This window comes from Urocampus carinirostris, chromosome 7, assembly GCF_059441175.1.
Source record: "Urocampus carinirostris isolate Australia breed hairy pipefish chromosome 7, RoL_Ucar_1.0, whole genome shotgun sequence".
Classification (NCBI taxonomy): Eukaryota; Metazoa; Chordata; class Actinopteri; order Syngnathiformes; family Syngnathidae; genus Urocampus; species Urocampus carinirostris.
Window position 1 is genome coordinate 29,625,045 of NC_142355.1, and position 22,280 is coordinate 29,647,324.

Consider the following 22,280-nt stretch of genomic DNA (forward strand, 5'->3'; position numbering starts at 1 on the left):
TTCTTCCCTCTCTCTTTTTCTCCCTCTCTCATTCTTCTATCATATTCTCTCTTCTTTAGTTTTTCTTTCCACCTCTCTCTATTCTTCTCTCCCTCTCATTCTTTCCTCTCCATCTTCTTATTGCCCCCTCTTTCTTCCCCATTTTTTCCCATACTCTTTTCTCCCCGTCTCTCTTTTATTCCTCTCCTTCTCTCTCTTTCTCTTTGTAACTCACTCTCTCTTTCTATCTATTCTCTCATTTTTCTATCACATTCTCCTTTCTTTATTTTCCCCTCCTCACTCTATTCTTTTCTCGATTTATTTCTTTCCTCTCTTCTAAATACCCGCTCTTTCTCTCCTTTTTGTTGTGATACCCTGTCTCTTTTTTTTATCTTACGCTTTTCCCTCTCTCTTTCTCTCTCTCTCTTTCTCTCTCTCTCTTTCTCTCTCTCTCTCTCTCTCTCTCTCTCTCTCTCTCTCTCTAAAATGTGGGTGCGCGAGCGTAAGTCGAATAAAAGTCCAAATGTTAGCATCGGTCAGCGGCTTTTTCCTCCTCCAGTATCTTTCATTCAGCCACACTCACGTACGCAGTCAACAAGTCACTCATGCGGAGTGTCCCGCTAACAATTTGAGGCCATTGTGTCTCTTTAAGTCTGCTCCAAAACACCAAAGTCCCTTTTTGGGAGCGTATCTTTAGATCACCCACGTCGTGGCGCTTGTGCAAAATAAGCTCCGGTTGCCACGGCAGCCGCGAGTAGAAACCGCTCCGATTAAAGTCTTTTCGGTGCCCGATTTTGGACGCCACCGGCACGCTTTGATCCTATAGGCCACACAAAATGGCGGTTTCAAACTAAGATGGCCGCCTTTGGGTTCCATGTTCATTTTCAAAACGTTGGATACAGACACTGCCCGACTTATGAACGAGATTTTGGAGGATCGTTCGTAAGTTGAATTTGTTTGTAAGTTGCTCCAGTTCTATATTTTGTATATTTTTTAAGGTTTATATTAAGTATGTTCAAGGCTTGTATAAGTAACCTGTATTGTTTCGTACTAAAACATAAACATTTCATAAAAGAATGTGCTCTCTAAAGATAAATAAAGTTGAGTTTAACTTACTTTTAGAAGAAGCGCTTCAAGAGGTCCTCCCCCGTGGTAGAAAGTGGCCGAAAATAAACGATCCAACCATTTTCTCAACCGCATCAAGCTTTCTTATTCCATTTTTATTTCAAATGAAACGGCTCGCCTCTTCTTAACACTTTTCACCACCCATATTGAATGGATGTACGAGATATTAAACACTAGAAATGTTCTTAGCGCGCTGGAGATACAGTATAGAATGTTTACACACAAAGAGGAAGAAGAGTTCTTCTTTTGGGTGGAAATGTTCCTATTTTCTCATTTTAAAGATTAATTCATGAATTCATCTCTTTTAGTTTATAGATTTTATTAGATTTTGAATGTATGTATCCACTCAAAAAGACAATTTTTATATTTTGTCATTTTGAAAATTTTCCGATGTAAATTTTGTATTCATTTATTTATCTTTTTTTATTCATTTTTTAGCATTCGTTCACGTATTTAATTATCTACAGTTTTACTTTGTAATGTTATTATTTTCTCAGTTTATTTATTCCAAATATTTTATTTTTATCTATTTATTTGTATATATATTTCAAATTGATAGATGTATTATTATTTGTTATTTTTTTATTTATGTTTATCAACTTAAAAACTAAGAAAATGTATTTTGAAGGGTTGTTATTTTCTCATTAAGAATATTTTAATGTTTTCTCTTATTATTTGATGTATTTGTTTATTTTGTAATCATAGTTGTTTTTTTTACTTTTTTGCGAATTGTCTAATTTATTTTATATTCTTTCAATATTTTCTTTGTTTCCTTGTTTTTTGTTCTTTCTTTGTTTTTTACTTGAGTTTTAGCGGTGTCAATCTTTGTACTAGCAGATGCATGAAACTAGGGGACCGAACCAATTTTAGAGTCAAGTGACACAAAATAAGCAAACAATATGTCTGAAAACCTTTGAAAGTGTTTGAGTAAGCATTGGCCTTTAAAGTTGCAGTTTGTTTTTTTTAGTTTCAGACGCACTAAAAATACAAGAAAACAACAACAACAGCGCAACTGAGAAAAAAAAAATGACTTGCAAGGGATAATACCACACTAGAAGAGGGGGGAAAACAAATATTTTTTTTGCCGACCGACGTACTTAGCAAAAACCACATACCAGCAAACCAAAGTCTGGGCCTATCCAAGTACTACTCAGGGAAGAAAAAAGAGGGGAAGATTGTGGTATTGTTCGACTTTTCGTAAAAAGTGACTGGACTGCTGATGGGTCCCTGAGGAACTCCACTAAGAGTCTGATTTATTGTTAACTTTGATGGGATCTCATGGTGCAAATTTGTGTGTTTTAAATCTCCGTTTTTGACAAAACTATCAAGAGGTATTGTGCTTGTTTGATTTGAATGGGTCTTGGAGAAAAGTGACCCACATTTCCAAACACATTACATACATATTTGGTTGTATAACACTATGTTACACCGTTAGCTTGACTTGTGTATCTAGCCTAATTAAGGATTGCAGTGCAGGAAAAAAAATATTAACATGCTGTAGTATTTTCTGGAAAATATTATTAAGAGATCAAAATGAATTTGTGCTACTTCAACTAGCTACATTAGCTCATTGTAGCTTAGGTAGTTAACCTCAGCTTTAGATAGATAGATAGATAGATAGATAGATAGATAGATAGATAGATAGATAGATAGATAGATAGATACTTTATTCATCCCCGAAGGGAAATTCACTTTTCCAGCAGCATCCCTAAGCTGAGAACAGTCGACTCTGAACAAATTATTCTAATACATTGAAATTCCTGGGACCCTGGTGATGATATTTGAAAGTAAAAAATAAAGAAAATTGAGGAAAGGCTTAAAAGAAAAGCAATTATTTTAGCAGTTCAGTTATGCTATCATTGAATAGTGTGATTGCAGCTACTGTACATTAGCAACTTGACTAGCGTGTGATAAGACTTGAACTTGGATGGCTTTTTGAGAGTATTGGAAATAGTCTTGCACTTCTTGGTGCACTCAAATCATGTCTAACAATTTACGTTTTTCAAAGAGGCTAACTGAAGATGTGATATTAGCGTCTATACAACGTTAGCCTTCTATTCTTCTCCCAAAAAAGGTCCAAGTCAAAATGGTGTGTGTTTTAAACCATAGTTCTTGAAAGTTGACTACAAGGAGTGATAAGGGAAGATGCTACGTTAGCTTTTTTGCTAACTTACTAGCTATCTAATGTTTTCTTATGGAGTACACCATGGATTTTTTTCACTCTTTCCGCACTAGCATCTGTTCCGTTCCACCCCTTCCTCTAATCCTTCTCCCAGTCAAAAAAAGACCCCCATTTTTCCCCAGCAGTATTGCCATATCCTATTTCTCTGTAGTGGAAACTGCGTTTGTGGTTGGGTCCTCTTCTCCAGGATTAAACATAAACAGAAAAATGAGGGCTTGGCCACTGCCTGAAACAAAGCTACTTGTTTTCCTTCGAAGGCGATGGTAGGCCCTTAAAATAATTTCTAAGAATGGGGCGCTAGCAGAATCCAATCCAGGGGCCCTGCTGCTGTCCATCAAGACCACCGCAGAGTTGCTAACCGGGGAAGCGGCTAATCATATTTTTCTGTCTGTCTTTAATCAGATGAATCTAGATAATCAACAGATAAATTAATGTGTTCATATTTGCTAATGGATAAGTGTAGCACTATGATCTATTCCACCCCAGCATTGGATGTTTTTGGCTATTGGATTTTGGGCTAAATCAGGTCTGTTTTCGATATGGCAGCCTTTTTCTTCTAGATTTTACCAAGTCTTTCTCAGAGAAAGACCAAAAGAAGGAAAATATATTTTTCAAAGGAATAAAAAATGGGTAAAAAAAATAAGAAAAATGAACACAAGAATCAAAAGAAAAGTAAGGAAAAATAAGGAATATGAAGAAAAAGAAAGGAAAAAGGAAATAAAGAAAAGAAAGGAATTAAAGACAAAAAAAATCATATTTTTCTCCTTTTTAATTTTTTTTTTTTATATTCTTTTCATTTTTTTCCAGAGTTTTACGTTTTATTCATTATTCATTATTCATTACAAACTTGAACATTTGTCCTATTCATGTTATGTTAGCATTTCACATAAGTCTTCATCAAATACAAGCCAAAGAACAAACACTACACTTAAAGTAGCTTTGTTCTTCTGTTTTTTTCATTTTTGAATAACCGTGCTCTAAAAACCCAACTGGTCTTACTCCGAGAATCAATTTTTGAACGCTAGTTTTGATATGCTACGTAAACAAGCCTGGTTTCAATTGGTTTCCCCTTCCTGAAGGAAATCAAAGCCTCCGGTCTCTTAATTACGAATTGTCTGAACGCAGCAAAGAGTGGACTACTGGAGAAGCTATGCAAACACAAAAGCCTAGTAAATAACAACATGTTCTGTCAAATGTCCTGACTGTAGTCAACTTTATGCTGTATTTGAATAGAGTAGACTCTCAGGAAATGTATAACGTTTACACTTAACGGTGTGAAATTCGATGTAATTTTGGCCCCTCTTTCCAGTATTTTTGTTTCAAACAACCATTCAATCAGATCATCAAATCATCGGAATCCAGCCAACCAACAATAACTTACTCTCTAATTGTAAGCGTCCGTATTTAGTTTGTTTTTAGATGTGGGGCTACAGCTATATACACTGCACATAGAATACAGTAAATCCTAACCCAGCTCACAAGTGCCACTTAATGGTTGTTTGTGTAACGAACCAGGACAGGGAACAGGAAGGAGAACCCAATCGCGTAACGTTACTCACAATTTATTGGGGAGAAGAGGAATGAGAGCACACTCAATCTGGAGATCGTTGGTCGCGGAAGTAGCTTGATCGGAACGAGGAAGTGGTCAAAAATCAAACAGATCGGGTCGAGAACAAAACAGGAGTAAAACACAGGCAAAAACGGAGATTCACAGGGCTTTGGCAAAACAAGAACAAATAACGCAGGCAAAAAGGGGATTCACGGGGCTTTGGCTAAACGAGAGCAACAAACGCAAGCAAAACGGTGATTCACAGGGCTAGCAAAACAAGAGCAAAAACACTGGCAAAAACGGGGATTCACAGGCTTGACACATCTCAACCGAGTTTAGCAGGAGTTTTTCAGACACTCCGACAACAGGCGCCTCACAAGACAGAGTTTAAGTAGTCAGGCAGCAATCTGTCAATGCGTTTCAGCTGGTGTCAGTGGCCAATTGGGCGCTGTGGCAACCGTGACAGAACCTAGCGCCACATGGCGGGGACCAATTGGGCGCCATGGCAACCGTGTCAGTTTGGGTCACTGGTCAAATCTAAATAAAAGGTCTCTGACAAAATAAATGCACCTTTCAGAAACGAGTGGAGGCGATTTAAGCAACGGGTTCAATATAGCCTGATGCAGTGGAGTAAGAGTAAGGTTTATTTTTCACAAATCTACCAAGTCAAAAGTATAGTGATTTCACAAGTACAAAGTCTTCCATTGCGTATTCAAGTAAATGTAATGGGGTAAATGTAACTCGTTACGACCCACCTCTAAACTTGACTTTGCGATCCTCAGCTAAGAACAAGATCATGTCGTATTCTGGGGGTCTAATTTCAAATTTTTTTTCAAAAACTGCAGAATTTCGCTGTATAACACTTCTCTCTAAATGAATTTAAGACTCTAAGCTCCATCCTTTTTGTGTTTTTTGCACAGCAATGAAAAAGTTCCTAAAACAATGCTCGTAATGACTTTTGGCGAGGCAAATATTTTGGCAACAGCGTCCAAACACGCGTGCCTCCCTCGCCACCTCGCAAAAATTCCCTGCTTAATTGCACGCGAGTCAAAAAAACTCCCCCGTTGTGCCCATGATGAGACGTTTCACCTTCATAAAAAAGCAAAACGTGAAGCTGAGCGAAAACAACAAAGGAGGAATTCCAAACATGTTTCCGTCTTCTGCAACCGTACGCTACGATAACCATTAGCGCTAAGCGCTATTCTCCCCGATGCAGGTGTCAGTAAATTGCGTGATGAATTGCCTGTCCAGGTGTTCCGCTTTCGGGAGGTTTCCGAATTCCTGCCGTCGTGATTCATCGCCACTAGGAGCTTTTGTCTGTCGGGCCAACGATAATAGGAGTGGCTGCTCGCGTCTTGTTCTTGTCTCCCCGAGCTTGCTGGCGCTTGCACAAAAGGATGTGCTTTCAGACCAGGCCAGCACCTAAATCACTTTGTTATTGGGGGAGGAGGGACACTTTCGTTCTTATCATTAGGAGAGTTGTAGCTTACAGGTGGGATCTTGGGCCCGGGGAACGAACCAGGCCCGAACCCGGCTCGAATATAGCCGAAAAACTGCCCAAATCTGGCTCGAACCCAGCCTGACACCAGCCCGAACATTGGCCCGAATCCTGCCCGAACCCAGCCTATACTCAGCCTGAATCCGGCTCGAACCTGGCCCAAACCCTGCCTGACCTCGGCCTGAATCCGGCTCGAACCCAGCCCGAGCCCGGCCTGAATCTGTCTCGAACCTGGCCCGAGCCCGGCTCAAACCTGGCCGGAAAGCGGCTCAAACTCGGCTCAAACCCGGCCCGAAAACTGCCTGAACTCAGCCTGAATGCGTCTCAAACCCGTCCCGAGCCCGGCCCACTCAAACCCGTCCCGAGCCCGGCCCATACCCTGCCGAAAACCTGCCCAAATCCGGCTCAAACCCGGCCCTAGCCCAGCCCGAACATTTACCCCAACTCGGCCCGAACGCTGCCCGAACCCTGCGCGAACCCTGCATGACTTAACCGAAATCCGTCTGGAACCTGGCCCAAACCCTGCCTGAACTCGGCCTGAATCCAGCTCATACCCGGCTCGAACCTGGCCGGAAACCGGCTCAAACCCGGCCTGAACCCTGCCTGAACTCGGCCTAAATCCAGCTCAAACCCGGCCCAAACCCAGCCTGCATGACTCAGCCTGAATCCAGGCTCGAACCTGGCCCGAGCCCGGCCCAAATCCGGCCGGAACCAGAACCAGAAAGCAGCCTTTTTCTTCTAGATTTTACCCAGCCTTTCTCAGAGAAAGACCAAAAGAAGGAAAATATATTTTTCAAAGGAATAAAAAAAATAGGTAAAAATAAATAAGAAAAAGGAACACAAGAATAAAAAAAAAGAAAAGTAAAATAAGGAATATGAAGGAAAAGAAAGGAAAAGGGAAATAAAGAAAAGAAATGAATTAAAGACAAAAAAAACCCACATTTTTCTCCTTTTTAATTTTTTTTTAATTTTTCTATTCTTTTCATTTTTTTTCTGGAGTTTTACGTTTTATTCAATATTCATTATTCATTACAAACTTGTCCTACACATGTTATGTTAGCATTTCACATAAGTCTTCATCTAATACAAGCCAAAGAACAAACACTACACTCAAAGTAGATTTGTTCTTCCTTTTATTTGGATTTTTGAATTACCATTCTACAGGAACCTCTTTTTATTTCTTTGTCTTTTCTTTCTTTTTTCTTTATTTCTCTTCTTTTGAAAAGTAATAATGTGCGTCCTGGTCACTTTGAGCATTCTTCCTCAGTGTTTTTAGCACTCGTTCTCGGTGGCGCGACAGAATACAGCGAATACTGTAATGTGTTAAAACAATACACGCTGTCCCTTCGAAGGCGGAGGCTTCAAACTATCATCCTGGAGGGGGCGCAATCGATTTAGGCTTCTAAGGGAGTAGAATCACAGGCAACACTGCCAAGCCATTTTCATCTCCTATTTAGCAAAACAGACCTCAGAGAACTACACAAACAATGGCACAGACAGCCATGACATATTTCCTCGCCCCGTTTTTTGCTTTCAAGGCGCTCGGCCTTGAACCCGACACCCGGCCGAGTGGTTTCATGCGGCGGGTAGACGCTGAATAGATATCGCAGCAGGCAACGGATAGCGTCCCCGGGATGAAAGCTTCCCTTTCCTATATTCTTCACCACTCGACCTCCGGGAGGCGGCGGATGCAGAGTCGGGGTTTTGTTTATCGGGTCAATGTTTCTTCAAAATACGAGACTTGTTTTTTGCGCGCGTAACGGGCGTCTTGAACACATCGTTTTGTTCCGCTCCGAGAGGTTGCTTTTGTACGCGCTTCTTTCAGGAACGGGGAAAACAGAGAAGGTCGCGTGATGGATACATGTAAAGCGGTCTTTATGTGATGCCAAGGTCAGAGTGGTTAAACCGTTTTTTTCTTTAAATTACCGAGCATTGTCGAGGAAAAGAGAAACGAAAAAAACGCGAGCTTAACATCAGAAATGGAATTACATACAAACTAAAGTATCTAAAAGCATTTCAATATTTAATAAAGCCCAATTCGTTTTAAACTATAATGCATTGTATTTATTATATTGTTCTCTAGTTCTGCCATACTTAACATATTGTGCAAAAGTCTGGGGCAATAATTACAAAAGTTCACTCCAGCCCCTTTTTATCCCTCAAAAACGTGCAATTAGAACCATACACACGGTAGGATATCGAGATCATATTAATATTATATTCCTGCAGACCAAATCATTCAAATTAGATGATTTAGTAAAATTGTTCACTGCACAACTGCTATTTAAGGTCAACAAAAACATAGGACTAGAGCAGGGGCCTTCGGGGTGACCCCTGAGGACAGCTGAGGCGCCCGCGGACCTGTCCTGAATGTTAGCTTACTTGGGTCATTGTGATTTATTAATAAAATGTTATAGTTCATTGATAAGTTAAACGGAGTGACCTCCAGACTGAGAGGCTTTCGCATTAGAAATTCAGACTTTCCTGAAGGTAACATCAGCTGCAGCCTGGTCATCCTGGAAGAGGGATGACCTCATGTGCAGTCCCTTTACAAAGTTTCTTCATTTTTCTCATGTTGAGCTTTTTGAGTTTTTCCTTGCCCTCAAGTAGGTTCTAGATCAGGGGATGGTGTCATAATAGTCTGTGGTTTGCAATAATCTGTGGTCTGTGCAGCCCTTTGAGACTCTTTGTGTTTGAGGGCGCCACAAATTAGCAGGACTTGACTTGGCTTTGCGCTAATTAGTAACAAAAAGTAGCTCTCAGGTTGAAAAAGTTTGGTGATTACCGTTTTAGAGTCGATCTCCACTGTTAGTATAATAGGATTCGGAATAATGGCTCACAGCCGCACAAGTGCAGTTCATTTAAGGCGAAAAAACAGTAACAGAATTGAAAAAAAAAACCTGACAGGCCTGACAAAAATGCACTCTGCAGGATCCTCCTCCAAGAAATTGTCGACCCAGGATAATAGATCGCGGTCGCACAGTTGCTGTTCATTTTTAGCAGAAAGAACGAGAAGCCGACAAACATGACACAAATTTGCTCTTTTGGCCCCCACCGTCAGCAATCGTTGACTGGGAACAATGGATCACGGCCAAAACCGGGCATTTTATTTTAGGCAAGTCAGACAAAAGTGACAACTCTATGAGATTGGGATTGCAGCCTCACAAGTTTAGCTCATTTTGAGTAAACGCGTGAAAAAAAGCTGCCAGTGCGACAAAAATGCACTCTGCCGACTACCGCTCGCGGCGATATGAATCGGGGATAATGGATCGCGGACACACGAGCGCAGTTGACTTTTTGGTGGACACGACATCAAAAATGAGATGACCCCGCCCACAAAAATATGCAATCGGGGATAATTGCTCACGGCATATTTTTCTACCCGCGAAGGACTCTCACCTGTAGCTGAAGTGGACTAATCCCGGACGCCGCCGCCGCTGCCATGGTGGAAGGAATGAACTGCATGGGGTAGTTATCACCTGGAGAGAACACACACCAGCTTTATCTTTATATTCATATGCCGCTCACACTTTTCCATTACAATCCGTTCTCCCGAGATTGGACTCTAAAAGGTTTTTCATGTCCAGGCCTTTGTTACAGTCAATAATGGCTTTTAGACAAGCGCCCTTTACCCTTTGAAAACAAAGTCTAATAATAATGTCTCTCGGGACAAGTGGGCTCATGCAGGAGGAAATCTTTCCGATTGGTGGAACACCTAGACCAAAGAATGTGCACGATTTTCCAGCGCTGTCACGACTATTGTTGCATAGTTCGTTCATGCGTGTATTATTAAGCCAGTGTGGACAGGGCTACTGTACTTGATTTGTATTTTAGTTTTACACATTAGAAAATAATCATTGTGTGTTAGAACAACGAAAATGTATTTACAGTTTTATTAGAATCATAGCTACCAAAGTGGTATTAATACTTTCTTTCAATATCAGTGACTGGTAAAATAATTTTTACTGGTATCTGTCACGACCGGTACAAGCAGGGGACCCAAATGCGTTTAACACAATGCTTTATTAAGGGATCGGCAAGTCAGGGCGAGAAGAAAAAGATAGCAATATGGTGCTTGCTGGGCAGGAGGAGCGGGAAGCCCTCGCGAACAAAGCATGGTCGGAGATCGGAAAAAGACGGGCAGCCGGGACGGGAGACAGAGCGTAGTCGGAGATCGAAACAAGTCGGGTAGCCGGGACGAGCGGGAAGCCAGGAATCAGGGATCGATACGGGAAACAGAATCGGGCAGGATACGGGTAGCCGGGACAGGAGAACGGAGCTTGGATTGGGGATCGATACAGGAAACAGGTCGGGATCGAAACGGGAGCTGGAGTCAAAAGTGCTTGCCTTGCATGTGCTGAGGTTCGCAGACAGACTGACCACGAGTGAACGAGAATGACATGTTTAAATAGGAGGAGGACAAATTAGGGAACGAGTGGCAGCTGAGGCTGAACGAGTGAGGGCAGGTGAGGGCAATGTCATGACAGTATCATTCTGAAAAAGTATTGTAACAAACTGCTCTAGGACATTAAAAATAAATAAATATCAGGCCCGCTAAGGGATTGAATCCGGCCCGCAAGACAACGCTCAGAGAAGCGCAAGAGAAAAACGAGCTGCAGGTTGAAATACGTCCACTTGATGTTGCCAAAGCCAGCTGCCTCTCACAAAGACGCTGGACTTCGATTTCTTTCCATATCTATCTCTCTCTCTCTCCCTCTCTCTCGCTTTTCCTTCTCTCTTTCTACTTCTCCTTGGATTTCTTTCTCTCTCTTTCTTTCCCCCTCTCTCACTATTTCTCTTTTTACGTTCTCTCACTCTCTCTTTTCTCTCTCTCTTTCTCCCTTTCTCTCTTTCTTTGTCCCACCCTCTCTCTTTTTCTGTCTCTCTCTTTCTTTTATTTCTTTCCCTCTAATCTACTAGGCCGGCCCCCGAAAGAATGTTTGTTGCATGGTGTGGCCTTCAAGTTAAAGTGAGTTCGACACCCCTGATAACATATCCAGTTCAGACAGCCATGAGGTCACTGAAAGGTTTTGGGGGCTGCTTTGATGCACCCAGCACTGGACGACCTGAATCTTTGCCCCCAGTAACTATTGAGGCAGTTTAAAAGCTATTCTCATACTATCAAATTGTTCTTATGTTTGAAACATGTTACTGCCTACCCGGAAAGCAGATTTTTGGAGCAGCTTTCAACATGTTGTCGAGACAAAAAAAGAAAAAGAAAAGAGATGACATGACATTCCAGGCTGGGCTGAGTCCAATGTATTGTTGAGCGCCTTGTAAATCTCTCCGCTCATTTCCAGAACATTCCTCACCTGACACACCTCATTAACCGGGACCGGGTTCCCAGTCTATGTCTTCTTGGATATGTGTGCATGCGGGACAACGTGGGAGGTGCCGCTGATAAGAGCTGTCTTTGTCAGAGGGGCGGATTGTTTATCCAGAAAACCTTGATTTCCTCCACAACCGTCACTACATTGTTCCTAGAGGGCCAGTGTGTGTGTGTGGGCATACCTGGCTTGTAGGACATGCCCGGTGGGAAGAGGAATCCCTGCTGAGCGGCGGCAGCGGCGGCCGCCAAAGATCTCTGGTCGTGAGGGAACACCGGGATCATGAGGGGTGGCATGTGACCTTGGACCTGTGAGAGAGAGAGAGAGAAAGAGAGAGAGAGAGAGCAAGTGAGAGAGAGAGAGAGTGAAAAAAAAGAGGGAAAAAGTCAGGGAGAAAGTAAGAGAGAGAGAATGAGAGAGAGAAACCAAAGTAGAGGGAAGGGAGGGAGTGAAAAAGAGATCAAAAAAAGAGGGGAAAATAATAGAAGAAGAAGTGAGAAGAGAAAGAGAAGAGAAATAAATGAAGAGAGAAGAGTGGGGGAGAAAGAGAAAGCAGAGAAAAAGACGTAGAGAGAAAGAAAGAAGAGGGAAGAGAGAGAGTGAGATGGAGAGTGTGAGAGAAAGTGTGAGAGAGAGTTAGGCAAAAGGTAAGAAAGTGAGAGGGAGATTGAAAAGAATAAGAAAGAAAAGAGAAGAGAACAGAACAGAGCAGAAGAGAAGAGAACAGAAAAGAACAGAAGACAACAGAAGAGAAGAAATGGAGAGAGGAAACACATGAGAAAGAGGAAAAGAATAAAGAGAAATAGCAAAAGGAAGAGAGACATCGTGAGAAAAAGACAGAGAGAGAGAAAGAGCGTGAGAAAGAAGAAATAAAGGGAGAGAGAAAAAAGAAAAGAGAGAATGAAAATATGGAAATAGAGAGAAAATAGAGGATAGTAGAAAGAAAAAAAGAGAATTATAGTGAGAAATAAAAAAGAAGGAAAACAGAGATGGAGGCAAAGACAAAATAAAAATAAAAAGAAGAGTGAGAGAGGGAGAGAGGGAGGTCGAGAGAAAAAAAAAAAATAGAAAAAGAGGTATCGAGATGGAAAAACAGTGAGAGAGAAAAGAGAAATAAACAGAGAGAAAAGAGAGAGAGAGAGAAAGGAAAAAAGAGAGGGAGAGAAAGAGAGAGGAAGAAAAAGAGAGAGGGAGAGAGCGGGAAAAAAGAGATGTCAGAGAGAGGGAGAAAAAAGAAAAGCGACAGAGAAATTTGAATTAAAAAAACGACATTTACTCAAAAATATGCATTTTACACTACACAAAAATAGGCCACAATGAAATAAAACATTCTACTTTACTTGAGCTATCTCTATAACTGCAAAAGAGTCATACAGCTCCTACATAGTCAAAACTAACCGAACATTTCATTGAAAACAAATAAGTGAACAAAACAAAAGTGTGTTACTCCTATAAGGCCTTTTTTGGCTTGTCGTTAGCGCAGACCCCCCAAAAAAGCTCCCATTCATTGCGCTCCTCTGGGATTGACTAGGAGCACAAAGATCTCTTTTTACCCAGGAGGTGGCGGGGTCCCGGCCCCTCCTTGGCCCCAAAGAAAACACAGGGGCCCCTACCTCACTACACACTCTCATTCCCACTATTAATAGTCATATTGTGCACGGGTGCAATGAGGACAGAGACGTCACCATGGCGACCGGCCAGGCGACAGAACCTAAAGCGTTTTTAAATGTTTAAAACGTGTTCTTATTGCTGTCTTATCATTTTTTAAATAACTTTTAATTATAATACTCAGGTTTTTTTTTACCATAAGAACGCTTCAAAGTTTGAGTGCGCGTCTAGAGTGACACACAAGGTTTTAAGGTGGTATACTACGTATTTGTGCAAAGATTGAAAAATATCGCTGAAACATCGGATGCAATGGGAATAGAACCCGGGTTGCGGTGGTGAGAGTGCCAAACCACTTTAGATGGCGTACGAAAAGATGATGGATTTTATCTCTTTATAACCCTTTTTTTATTCAAGGTACCAGAGACAAATGTTGAAAAACGGAGAAAACAGATAGCCGTCCTGCAAAAAAACATGATAAAGGGAACAAAAATGAAATGATCTGCATTTATACAGGTATAGCGCTTTTCAAGTCAATGACTTCCCAAAGAGCTTTACAATGTGCTCCATATTTCCCAATAGCGGCCTTGCAGCCATGTAAGGCGCTAACCTGCTTATTGGGGGTATTAGGGGTTCAGTGTCTTACCCAAGGACACTTCGACATGTAACACGGACGAGCCGGGATTCGAACTGGGATCCTTTGATCCCAATACGAGCGCTCTACCTCCTGAGCTATTGCCGTCAACAACTGTTGTATATTCTGATGAATTGGACTTTGAAGGAGATTAAATAAATACATTGTAAATTAAAAGTTGATTTTTCTTCGTAGTTTACGTTGTCTATGAATGTCATCATGATAAACAAATAAACGTAAAAGAGCTGAGAAAAAGTGAAACAAAACTTGATACCGATTTTTATTTTTAAAAAAACAGGACGGCCCGGTATACAGTGGTACCTCTACATACGAAATTTTCGGTTTACAAAGTACCTGAACTGGAAAATATTGCTTCTACAAAATCCAAAATACAGTATGCGCTGCTTTTCGCCGCTCCCAGAGTTTCCTGAATGTAAACAAACTAGCTATTGCTTCAAATGCTCCCAGCATGCTCTTCATGTCACCGTCAAAGCTCAGAGTTCATGAGGAGGAGGGGTTCCGGCAAGAAAGCAGGGAGGAGGATGAAGAGATCATTCATTGAGCCCAAATTAAGGACATTCTAATAAAATTCCACGGAGGCTGAGGGGGATGTTCTTTGAGGTCTTAAACTGCATCTATTTCCGGGAAAGGAATCACCCGGGAAAAGTGTTCACAAGTCGGGCTGTAGCTACGTCTAAAGCTGGCAAAAGCAGACGTCATTGGATCAGTTTTTCCTTTTTCCTCTCTCTCTTCTCTCTCTCTCTCTTTGTTTCCCCTACTCTCTTTCTTCCCTTCTCTCTTTCTCCCCTTCTCTTTTATCTCCTCTTTCTATTTCTCTTCGGATTTATTTTGTTTCTCTCTCTTTTCCCCCCTCACTCACTATTTATCTTTTTTGTTTCTCACATTCTCTCTCTATCTCTCTCTCTTTCCTCTATCTCTCGTTTTCCCTTTCTTTTTACCATCCTCTCTCTTTTTCTCTCACTCTCTTTCTCTTATTTATTTTTTTTGCTCTTTTTCTTTCTTTCTAATCTACTAGTCTGGCCCCTGAGAGAATGTTTGTTCTATCGTGTGGCCCCCAAGTTAAAATGAGTTTGACACCCCTGATCTAAATCAGTACTGTATTAGGTATTTTCTTTCTGAATGAAGTTTTAACACTGGGGGGATGGTAAATAATACACACTGTCTCTTCTATTGCCGTTATTGCATCGGGTCGACCTTCAGTTTGTGTGGATTTAAGAGAAGTTCTGATCTTATTATATAAACCAGGGGTGGGCAAACTACAGCCAGCGGGCTATATATGGCCCATGAGGCTTTTTTAACCAAATGAAAATAGTAAAAATATGATGATCATATATGGAATTGTAAAGTACTAGTAATTAAATGTTTTGGTGCCGCTCTTGTCCCCAGTGTCCCCTCCTGAGTACCGTACTCAAGGCTAGCATGCAGATTGCTGGCTACATTTTCTGTACTAGCAATTTTTTTATTATCTATTTATTTTATTATTTTATTATTATTATTTTCTTCCTGGCCTAGCCAAATAGTTTACCCCATTGCGATATATATGCAATATAAATCATACAAACATATTCTACTTTTTGCTGTTTAAATTTAGTCCTTCGAGCCAGAAGTCTGTAAGCATGTCAACCTGGACTTGGCCTCACTCAAAAACGAAATCCACCACTAGATTTTCTCAGTTATCTACCACATATGAGTTCTATCCACCAGACACATGGACGATGTTAAATTGTGTGTCACTTAGCGCTTAAGTCATTGCACGTGGGCGCAACACGGCGTCAAATTTTAACAACTCGCCCCAAAACGCAAAACTCAACTAAGTCATCCCGCGCGTGTGTTGTGGCGGTAAATCACTCTCGTAAATAAAATAAATCTTGGACGGAGAATCGATTGCATCATGCCCTTTCTCTCTTCTTCTTCTTGTTTTAAGTCGTTTTGCACGTGGGAGGACGGTTTTCTCGGTGACTCACTGCAAACAGTAAACCCCAAAGGGATGTTTACAGGTTTCTATAGCGATCCAAAAACACTCAAAATGCGATGCGACCATAATAAAAGAACAATGCATAAACGAAAACCTAAAGAGGGAAGCGGTGGGACGAGCTAGGAAGGGGCGGGGGTGCCTATAAATGACGAACAGAAGGAGGAACGAGGAAAAGGGGAGGAGGAGTGTGGCTTTGCAGTCATTAATTAGTCCCGTTAGCTCGGGCCCCGAGCGCCGCGGTCGGGGCCCGAGCGCCTTTGTGGGTCCTGGAGGGGAAATGAGCCACATCTGAGAGCCATTACGGGGACAGCTTTAACAAAGACGCGCGCCTGTCAGACAACAAACAGGGCTGCGTGCAAGAACTGGAGTCATTATGAGTTGCATGTCTTGCAAATGTTACTGGATTCAAATTTCGAGACACAAAGTACAAAAGAGGCCACTAAGCAAACAAGGCGACGTAAATTATCTTAAGCTGAAGGGACAGTGTGTATTATTTGACCACCAGATGTCGCTGTTTGCGTAGTGCAAAAAGTGAGCAAAATGCACCGTTTTTCTTATCTTTTTCTGCCCAGTCTTTTACCGGGTTTTTTTTCGGTACCCGTAGCTGCAAGAAAATTACTGAATATACTCACATATAAGCTGAGTTTAGAACCTTAAAATAGAATACTGAAACCAGAGGAATGGCTTATGTGTGCATAAAACAAAATGAAAACAAGGAGGGTAAGAAAAGAGCTTAATGGTTGTGTCCCTATGCTGTGTCCCTATGCTTATTCATCGCCCAGTCTCTTCTTCCTGTAAAGGCAAAAGGGGGCGGTTCCAATTGTGTCTGAGAGGGGCTATATTCCATTATAATGTGATTTTGCGTGTTTTATTGCCTTATGGCTTCGAAATATTGGGTTCCAAGAAAGTTAGCGATAAGGGGAAGGAAATCATCGCAAACTACAAAACATTTGCTTAAAACTACTGGAAATGGTTTAAAAAAAATTTCATTTTTATGATAATTCAGTTAATTTATCTTTATTATCGTTGTTTTGGTACACTTTTCATTATTAATGTAGATTCATAATTGTTTTAATATGTAGCTATTTTAAAGCTGTTTAGGGGGCCATCTTATTTGCAGTGTAGGCTTGTATACCAGCATTTATCTCCTTTTAGCTAAGGGTCATGCTATGTAAAAAAAAATGTAATTTTTTTAAACACGTATTTTAAAAAATGCACGTTTATATGATAATTAGATCGATTTTTGCTTATTTTTGCGTATTTAATTCCTGTAAAACGCATATTTCTTCTGAACCTGTAAAATAAATCAAAGTTCTAGTATACGTCATACATGGGGTTTTACGGTATATTACGGTATGGTATTTGCGCAACGGTCGAAATTATCACTGACCGTAATTATAAAACATTGAATGCAACGGGAATCAAACCCAAGTCGCAACGGCAAGAGTACCGAATCCTAACCACTTGACCACGAGTGTCATGAATGTTAGAGAATGGAGGAAACAAAAAACTTATTATGAAAGATATAAATAATACATACGCTCCCCTACCGAAAAACGGTAGATACGAACATTTTTTCGGGATGTCGAAAAATATCCGGACACTGCTGTAACTAGATTTTGTCTTGGGTGCGCCTTTTTCCGAGTACAGGACATTACTGTAGTGCTTCTTTCCGCCGCTACCGGCGTGTGGCGCTGTGAAGGTCACCACCCCCGAAGAAGAAATCCGTCTTCCTCTTCCTAGTTCATTTGTAAACATTCCATACTGTATCTCCAGCGCACTAAGAACTTTTTATTGTTTGATATCTCGTGCATCCATTCAATATGGTTGGTGTCAAGTGTGAAGAAGAGGACTTTGAAGCATAGCTTCCAAAAGTAAGTTTAACTCAACTTAATTTATCTCTATAGAGCATAATATTTTATGAATTTCCTTTAGTACAAAACAATACAGGTTACTTATACAAGCCTTAAACAATCTTATATAAACCTTAAACATACACTCCATACAAAATATAGCTTGATCGTAAGTAGGGCAGCGTCTGTACACACTGTCCCTTTAAGTGTCAGAACCCAACTTGGACTACACCATGGGAAATAATAGCACAATGCAACTAAATATTGCCGCCCCATTCATAAATAATGTGTTTTAATTCTGCAAGTAAGCCTTTTTTCATAAAGAAAGTTTCATGCTAAAAAAAAAATCGACGGCATATTTTTGGGTTCGTAAAAAAAGGAGGAGGATTTACTTATTGAAAAGTTTTATGAAACTAGAGAAACGAAATCAAGGTAAATCACAAGTGTGTTAGAATACAAGGGCATCATTATTGTAAAGGCGAGACTGTGAAAAAAATGGTTATACATTGCTCACCTTTGTCCAGAGTTAACTTTTAACACGGGAATTTCAAGCGTATTCTGCAATTGTGTGGGCGCAGAACGGTTCTATAAGAATAGGGGTCCTTCGGAAGTATTTCTTTAACCGATGGACTCCCCCCACACCACTGGCTCTCCACACCATTTAAAACCACATGACAGGAAACTCGGGTCACTTTGAACTTTGAAGAAGCGAGCACACAAGCACATGCACGTCAACACGATTTTACAGGGGGGGGGGGGACAACGCACCTCTGAACTTTGCAGTTGTTTGCATTTTTTTGCAAGACTTGTTAAGAAGAGGAGGTGAGCGGAGAAGACCGAAATATGCAGGAAGCAATAAGACACCAGATTTTGACAGGCCTGTTAAAATCGACTGCTTTCGGGGTGGGGGCGGACCCAAGCGCAGGGGCTTGTCTCGTTTCAAAGTGATCTGATCTCCCTCTACAAAGTTGCGTACGACCCCCAAAAAAACTGTTTACGGTTGGATTACATTTAATGCTGGCTATGAATACATAAAATAAAAGTATTTTCCTTCATGGATGCAGCACTTCATTGTCAGATAACACACTGACAGAATACCAAATCATCTATGTATCTGCCAGGTAATAGATCATCTTCCTCATCCTCTACATTTGACCACAAAGAAGAGGACAAAGGAGACTGTGATGATGATGATAATGATGGAGGGAAAAGACGGTAAAGAAGAAAAAGATGAAAAAAAAGAAAGCAAAAGTCATAATGGAATAAAAAGAACAATATGATAGAGAAGACGAAAAGAAAGGCGAAAACAAAGTAGAAGCCAATGATGACAAAAATAAAGAGGATAAGAGAGAAGTGGGCGAACAAGAGGAAGAAGATAAAGAAGAAGACAAAAAGGAATGAGAAAGTGAAGAGGACAAAAATCTGGAAGAAAAAGGAGGACAAGAATAAGACATACAGCAAAAAGATGAAGAAAAAAAGAAGAAAGATGAAGATGAAAAGGAAAAAGGAAAAAAGAAGAAGGGTGAGACAAAGAAGCGTGAGTAGAACATGACAAAGTCAAAAGGAAGAAGATGGAGAAAATCTGGCAAAGAAGACAAAACGGGAATGAGGATAAAAAAAAAACAGGCAGACGAACACAAAAGTTAGAACTAAAGAAATTTGAAAAAACAAGAGGATGAAGAAGAACAACAATAAGAGCATGAATATATAAGAACAAACCAAAAACAAAAAATAGAAAGAACAAGAACAAGACCAAAAAGAACAGAAGCACAGCAACAAAGACAAAAAACACAAAAAAACACAAACAAGAAGGACAAGAAGACAAAGAAAAAGTCTATATAGAAGACAAAACAGAAAAGAAAAGAGAACTTGAAAAAAACTATCAAGAAGAAGAAAAAATAAAGTCGAAAAAAAAAGACAAATATAAAGAGGACAAAAATTAGACACAGAACAGAAAAAATAAAATGAAAAAGGCAAACAGGGAGATGAAGAAGAAGACAAACAGAAAGAAACAAAACAGAAAGAAGAAAGAGAAAATAAACTCGACAAATAAAACAAACGGGAAAGAGAAAAAGAAAAAAAGAGAAGAGGAAGAAGAAGAAGACTAAGATAATTAAAAATCAGATGAATAAGACAAACAAGAAGAAGGAAGAAAAACAAGCGGATTGAAACTACAGTAACTTAAAAAAAATAAAAGTGAGGGGAAAAAAGGAAAGAAGAAGAAGAAAATAAGGAGGAAGAATATTTAGAAAAAAAGGAATATTAAAAGGAGGTGAAAGGAAGATTAATAGAAAGCAAAAAATAATACAAACCAAAAAAAGGAAAAAACAAGCAGACCAAAAAGAAAATGATGGAGAGGAGAACAAATACAAACAAGACAAACAAGAAGAGCAAAAAACAAGATGAAAAGGAACAAGAAGAAGACCAATAACAAAAAGGAAGAAGACGAAAAAAGAAAGAAAAAGACAAAAGTATAATAACAATGGCCACTAGCTCCCTGTTTGTAGAACGAGGATTTACTGCACTAAAAATGAAGGCATCTACTATAAAACAGCCCCCCTCCCCTCCCATTGATCAAGTTCATACTTGGTCTTGTTCTTTCTGTCAGGAAGTGAAAACAGTAGCGCTGTCATCTCCGCCGGGGAGGAAAATCTGGATTGGATGAGTGGAGGCAGAGCCACTGAATAAACAGGCCATTTCAGTGGCGAAAGTCAGGCCCTCGGAGAATTTCTTTCGGCTCTTTTCGGGAGAAATATGGAGTTAGGGTTGGCAAGCGCCACCGGAAACTAGACGCTCCGGCTCGGAAAGCGCAGATAAATGAGCGTAAGGATTGTTTTATGCGGAGTCATACAAAGCACACTCCTTGTTTTGTATTATTTTACGAGGCGAAGAACACTGAGGTGGATTGTGAAGCCGTTTCGCTAGTTTCGGCTCGTTTATTGGTTGTGCTTCTCTTTGACGAGTGAGCGACATGAGACGGAAAGGTTGCTTACTGGAGAAGTTCCAAAATCCCTTTTCCTCGGAGTGGTCCTCGGTCTCTCTGTCCATCCATTTGTATTTTGGGCGAACTATCCATGAAATATAATTTACTGAATCTGTCCATTCTTGTTTCCCATTCTCTCCTCTCCTCCACTCCTCCTCTCTATCTATCTATCTATCTATCTATCTATCTATCTATCTATCTATCTATCTATCTATCTATCTATCTATCTATCTATCTATCTATCTATCTATCTATCTATCTATCTATCTATCTAACTATATGTGATCATGCTTTCCCTTTATAATTCTCTCCTTCCTCTCTAATTCTTTCTAATTCATTTCTGTCTTTCTTTCTTCTTCATATCACTTTATTTCTCTCTCATTTTGCTTATTTCATTCTGTTTCTTTTTTCCTTATTTCACTCTCTTCTTTCTTTCTTTCTTTCTTTCTTTTTTTCTTTCTTTCTTTCTTTCTTTCTTTCTTTCTTTCTTTCTTTCTTTCTTTCTTTCTTTCTTTCTTTCTTCCTTCCTGCCTCCTTCCTCCCTTCTTTCTTTCCTTCCTTCCTTTCTTCCTTTCTTTCTTTCTTTTACTCTTCCATCCATCCTTTCTTTTTTTCTTTTTTTTCTTTCTTTTTTAGCATCTGTCTGTCTGTCCATCTGTCTGTCTCCCTCCCTACCAACCTCCTTCTGTCCCTTCTTTCTTTCTTTCTTTCTTTCTTTCTTTCTTCATCCTTCCTTCCTTCCTTCCTTCCTTCCTTCCTTCCTTCCTTCCTTCCTTCCTTCCAGCCTCCCTCTGTCCCTCCTTTCCTTCCTTCTTTTATTCCTTCCTTTCTTTCTCATTAATCAGAATGTTATTTGCCGAGATGTAGATAGCGCGCCAGTGCAAACGGACACTGCTGGAATTGACGGTTGAGAAAGGAGCTCCAGCTGTGAAGAAAGACGGCTCCATTTCTGCCCCTTTCTTCCTTCAAAGCGGCGGCCTCTTCGGACAATCCCGACCCGCCGTCAGGTCCGAGGCTGCCGACCCCACCCCCCACCGATCCCCGTCTTCAGATCCTCGCCTCTTCCTTGAGGTGTGAGCTAGTTAACGAGCTCTTGTTTGGCTTATTTTCACCGCGAGATTGCCGCCCCCTCCAAGCTTAATAAAATTCGTATTTGACTTCATTAGGAGCGAGGCACCGCGGGGGGGTCGGGCCGGGGGCAACGCGTCCGATGAGGATTCGTGCTGTGAAGCACTACCGGAAGGACGGCGGTGTGTTGTTATGGCGATCTCGGCTGGACCGCTCGTAAGCCAAACATTAATTTTTTCCAAATCTAATCCTAAAAAAACAGTACAAATGCCATTGAAAATACATCTGATAAAAATGCAATTAATACATTTTAGAGGTTTACAACAAAAAAAACAACTAAACTCCACAGTGAACTTTCAAAATACGTGAAGTAGAAACCTTTAATCAATTTCCATACAATTTAAATACTCAATTCTACATTTAATTGGGGGGAGGGGTGTTGTAGAGGTTTACTGTTCTTTATTCTTTATCAATTATCCAT

The 22,280-nt window shown here is 40.5% G+C and overlaps 1 protein-coding gene across 1 annotated transcript in view; it reads right to left on the bottom strand.

Moving 5' to 3' along the window:
• The window catches only part of LOC148362916 (transcription factor SOX-6-like), a 161,352-nt gene that overhangs the window by 37,146 nt on the left and 101,926 nt on the right, over window positions 1-22,280 (bottom strand). Inside the window, exons 8-9 of the mRNA XM_088340508.1 lie at window positions 11,845-11,968; window positions 9,733-9,812 (exon numbers count right to left, since the gene is read on the bottom strand). Of these exons, the coding sequence (XP_088196634.1) occupies window positions 9,733-9,812; window positions 11,845-11,968 (204 nt within the window). The remainder of the gene's footprint in view (window positions 1-9,732; window positions 9,813-11,844; window positions 11,969-22,280) is intronic.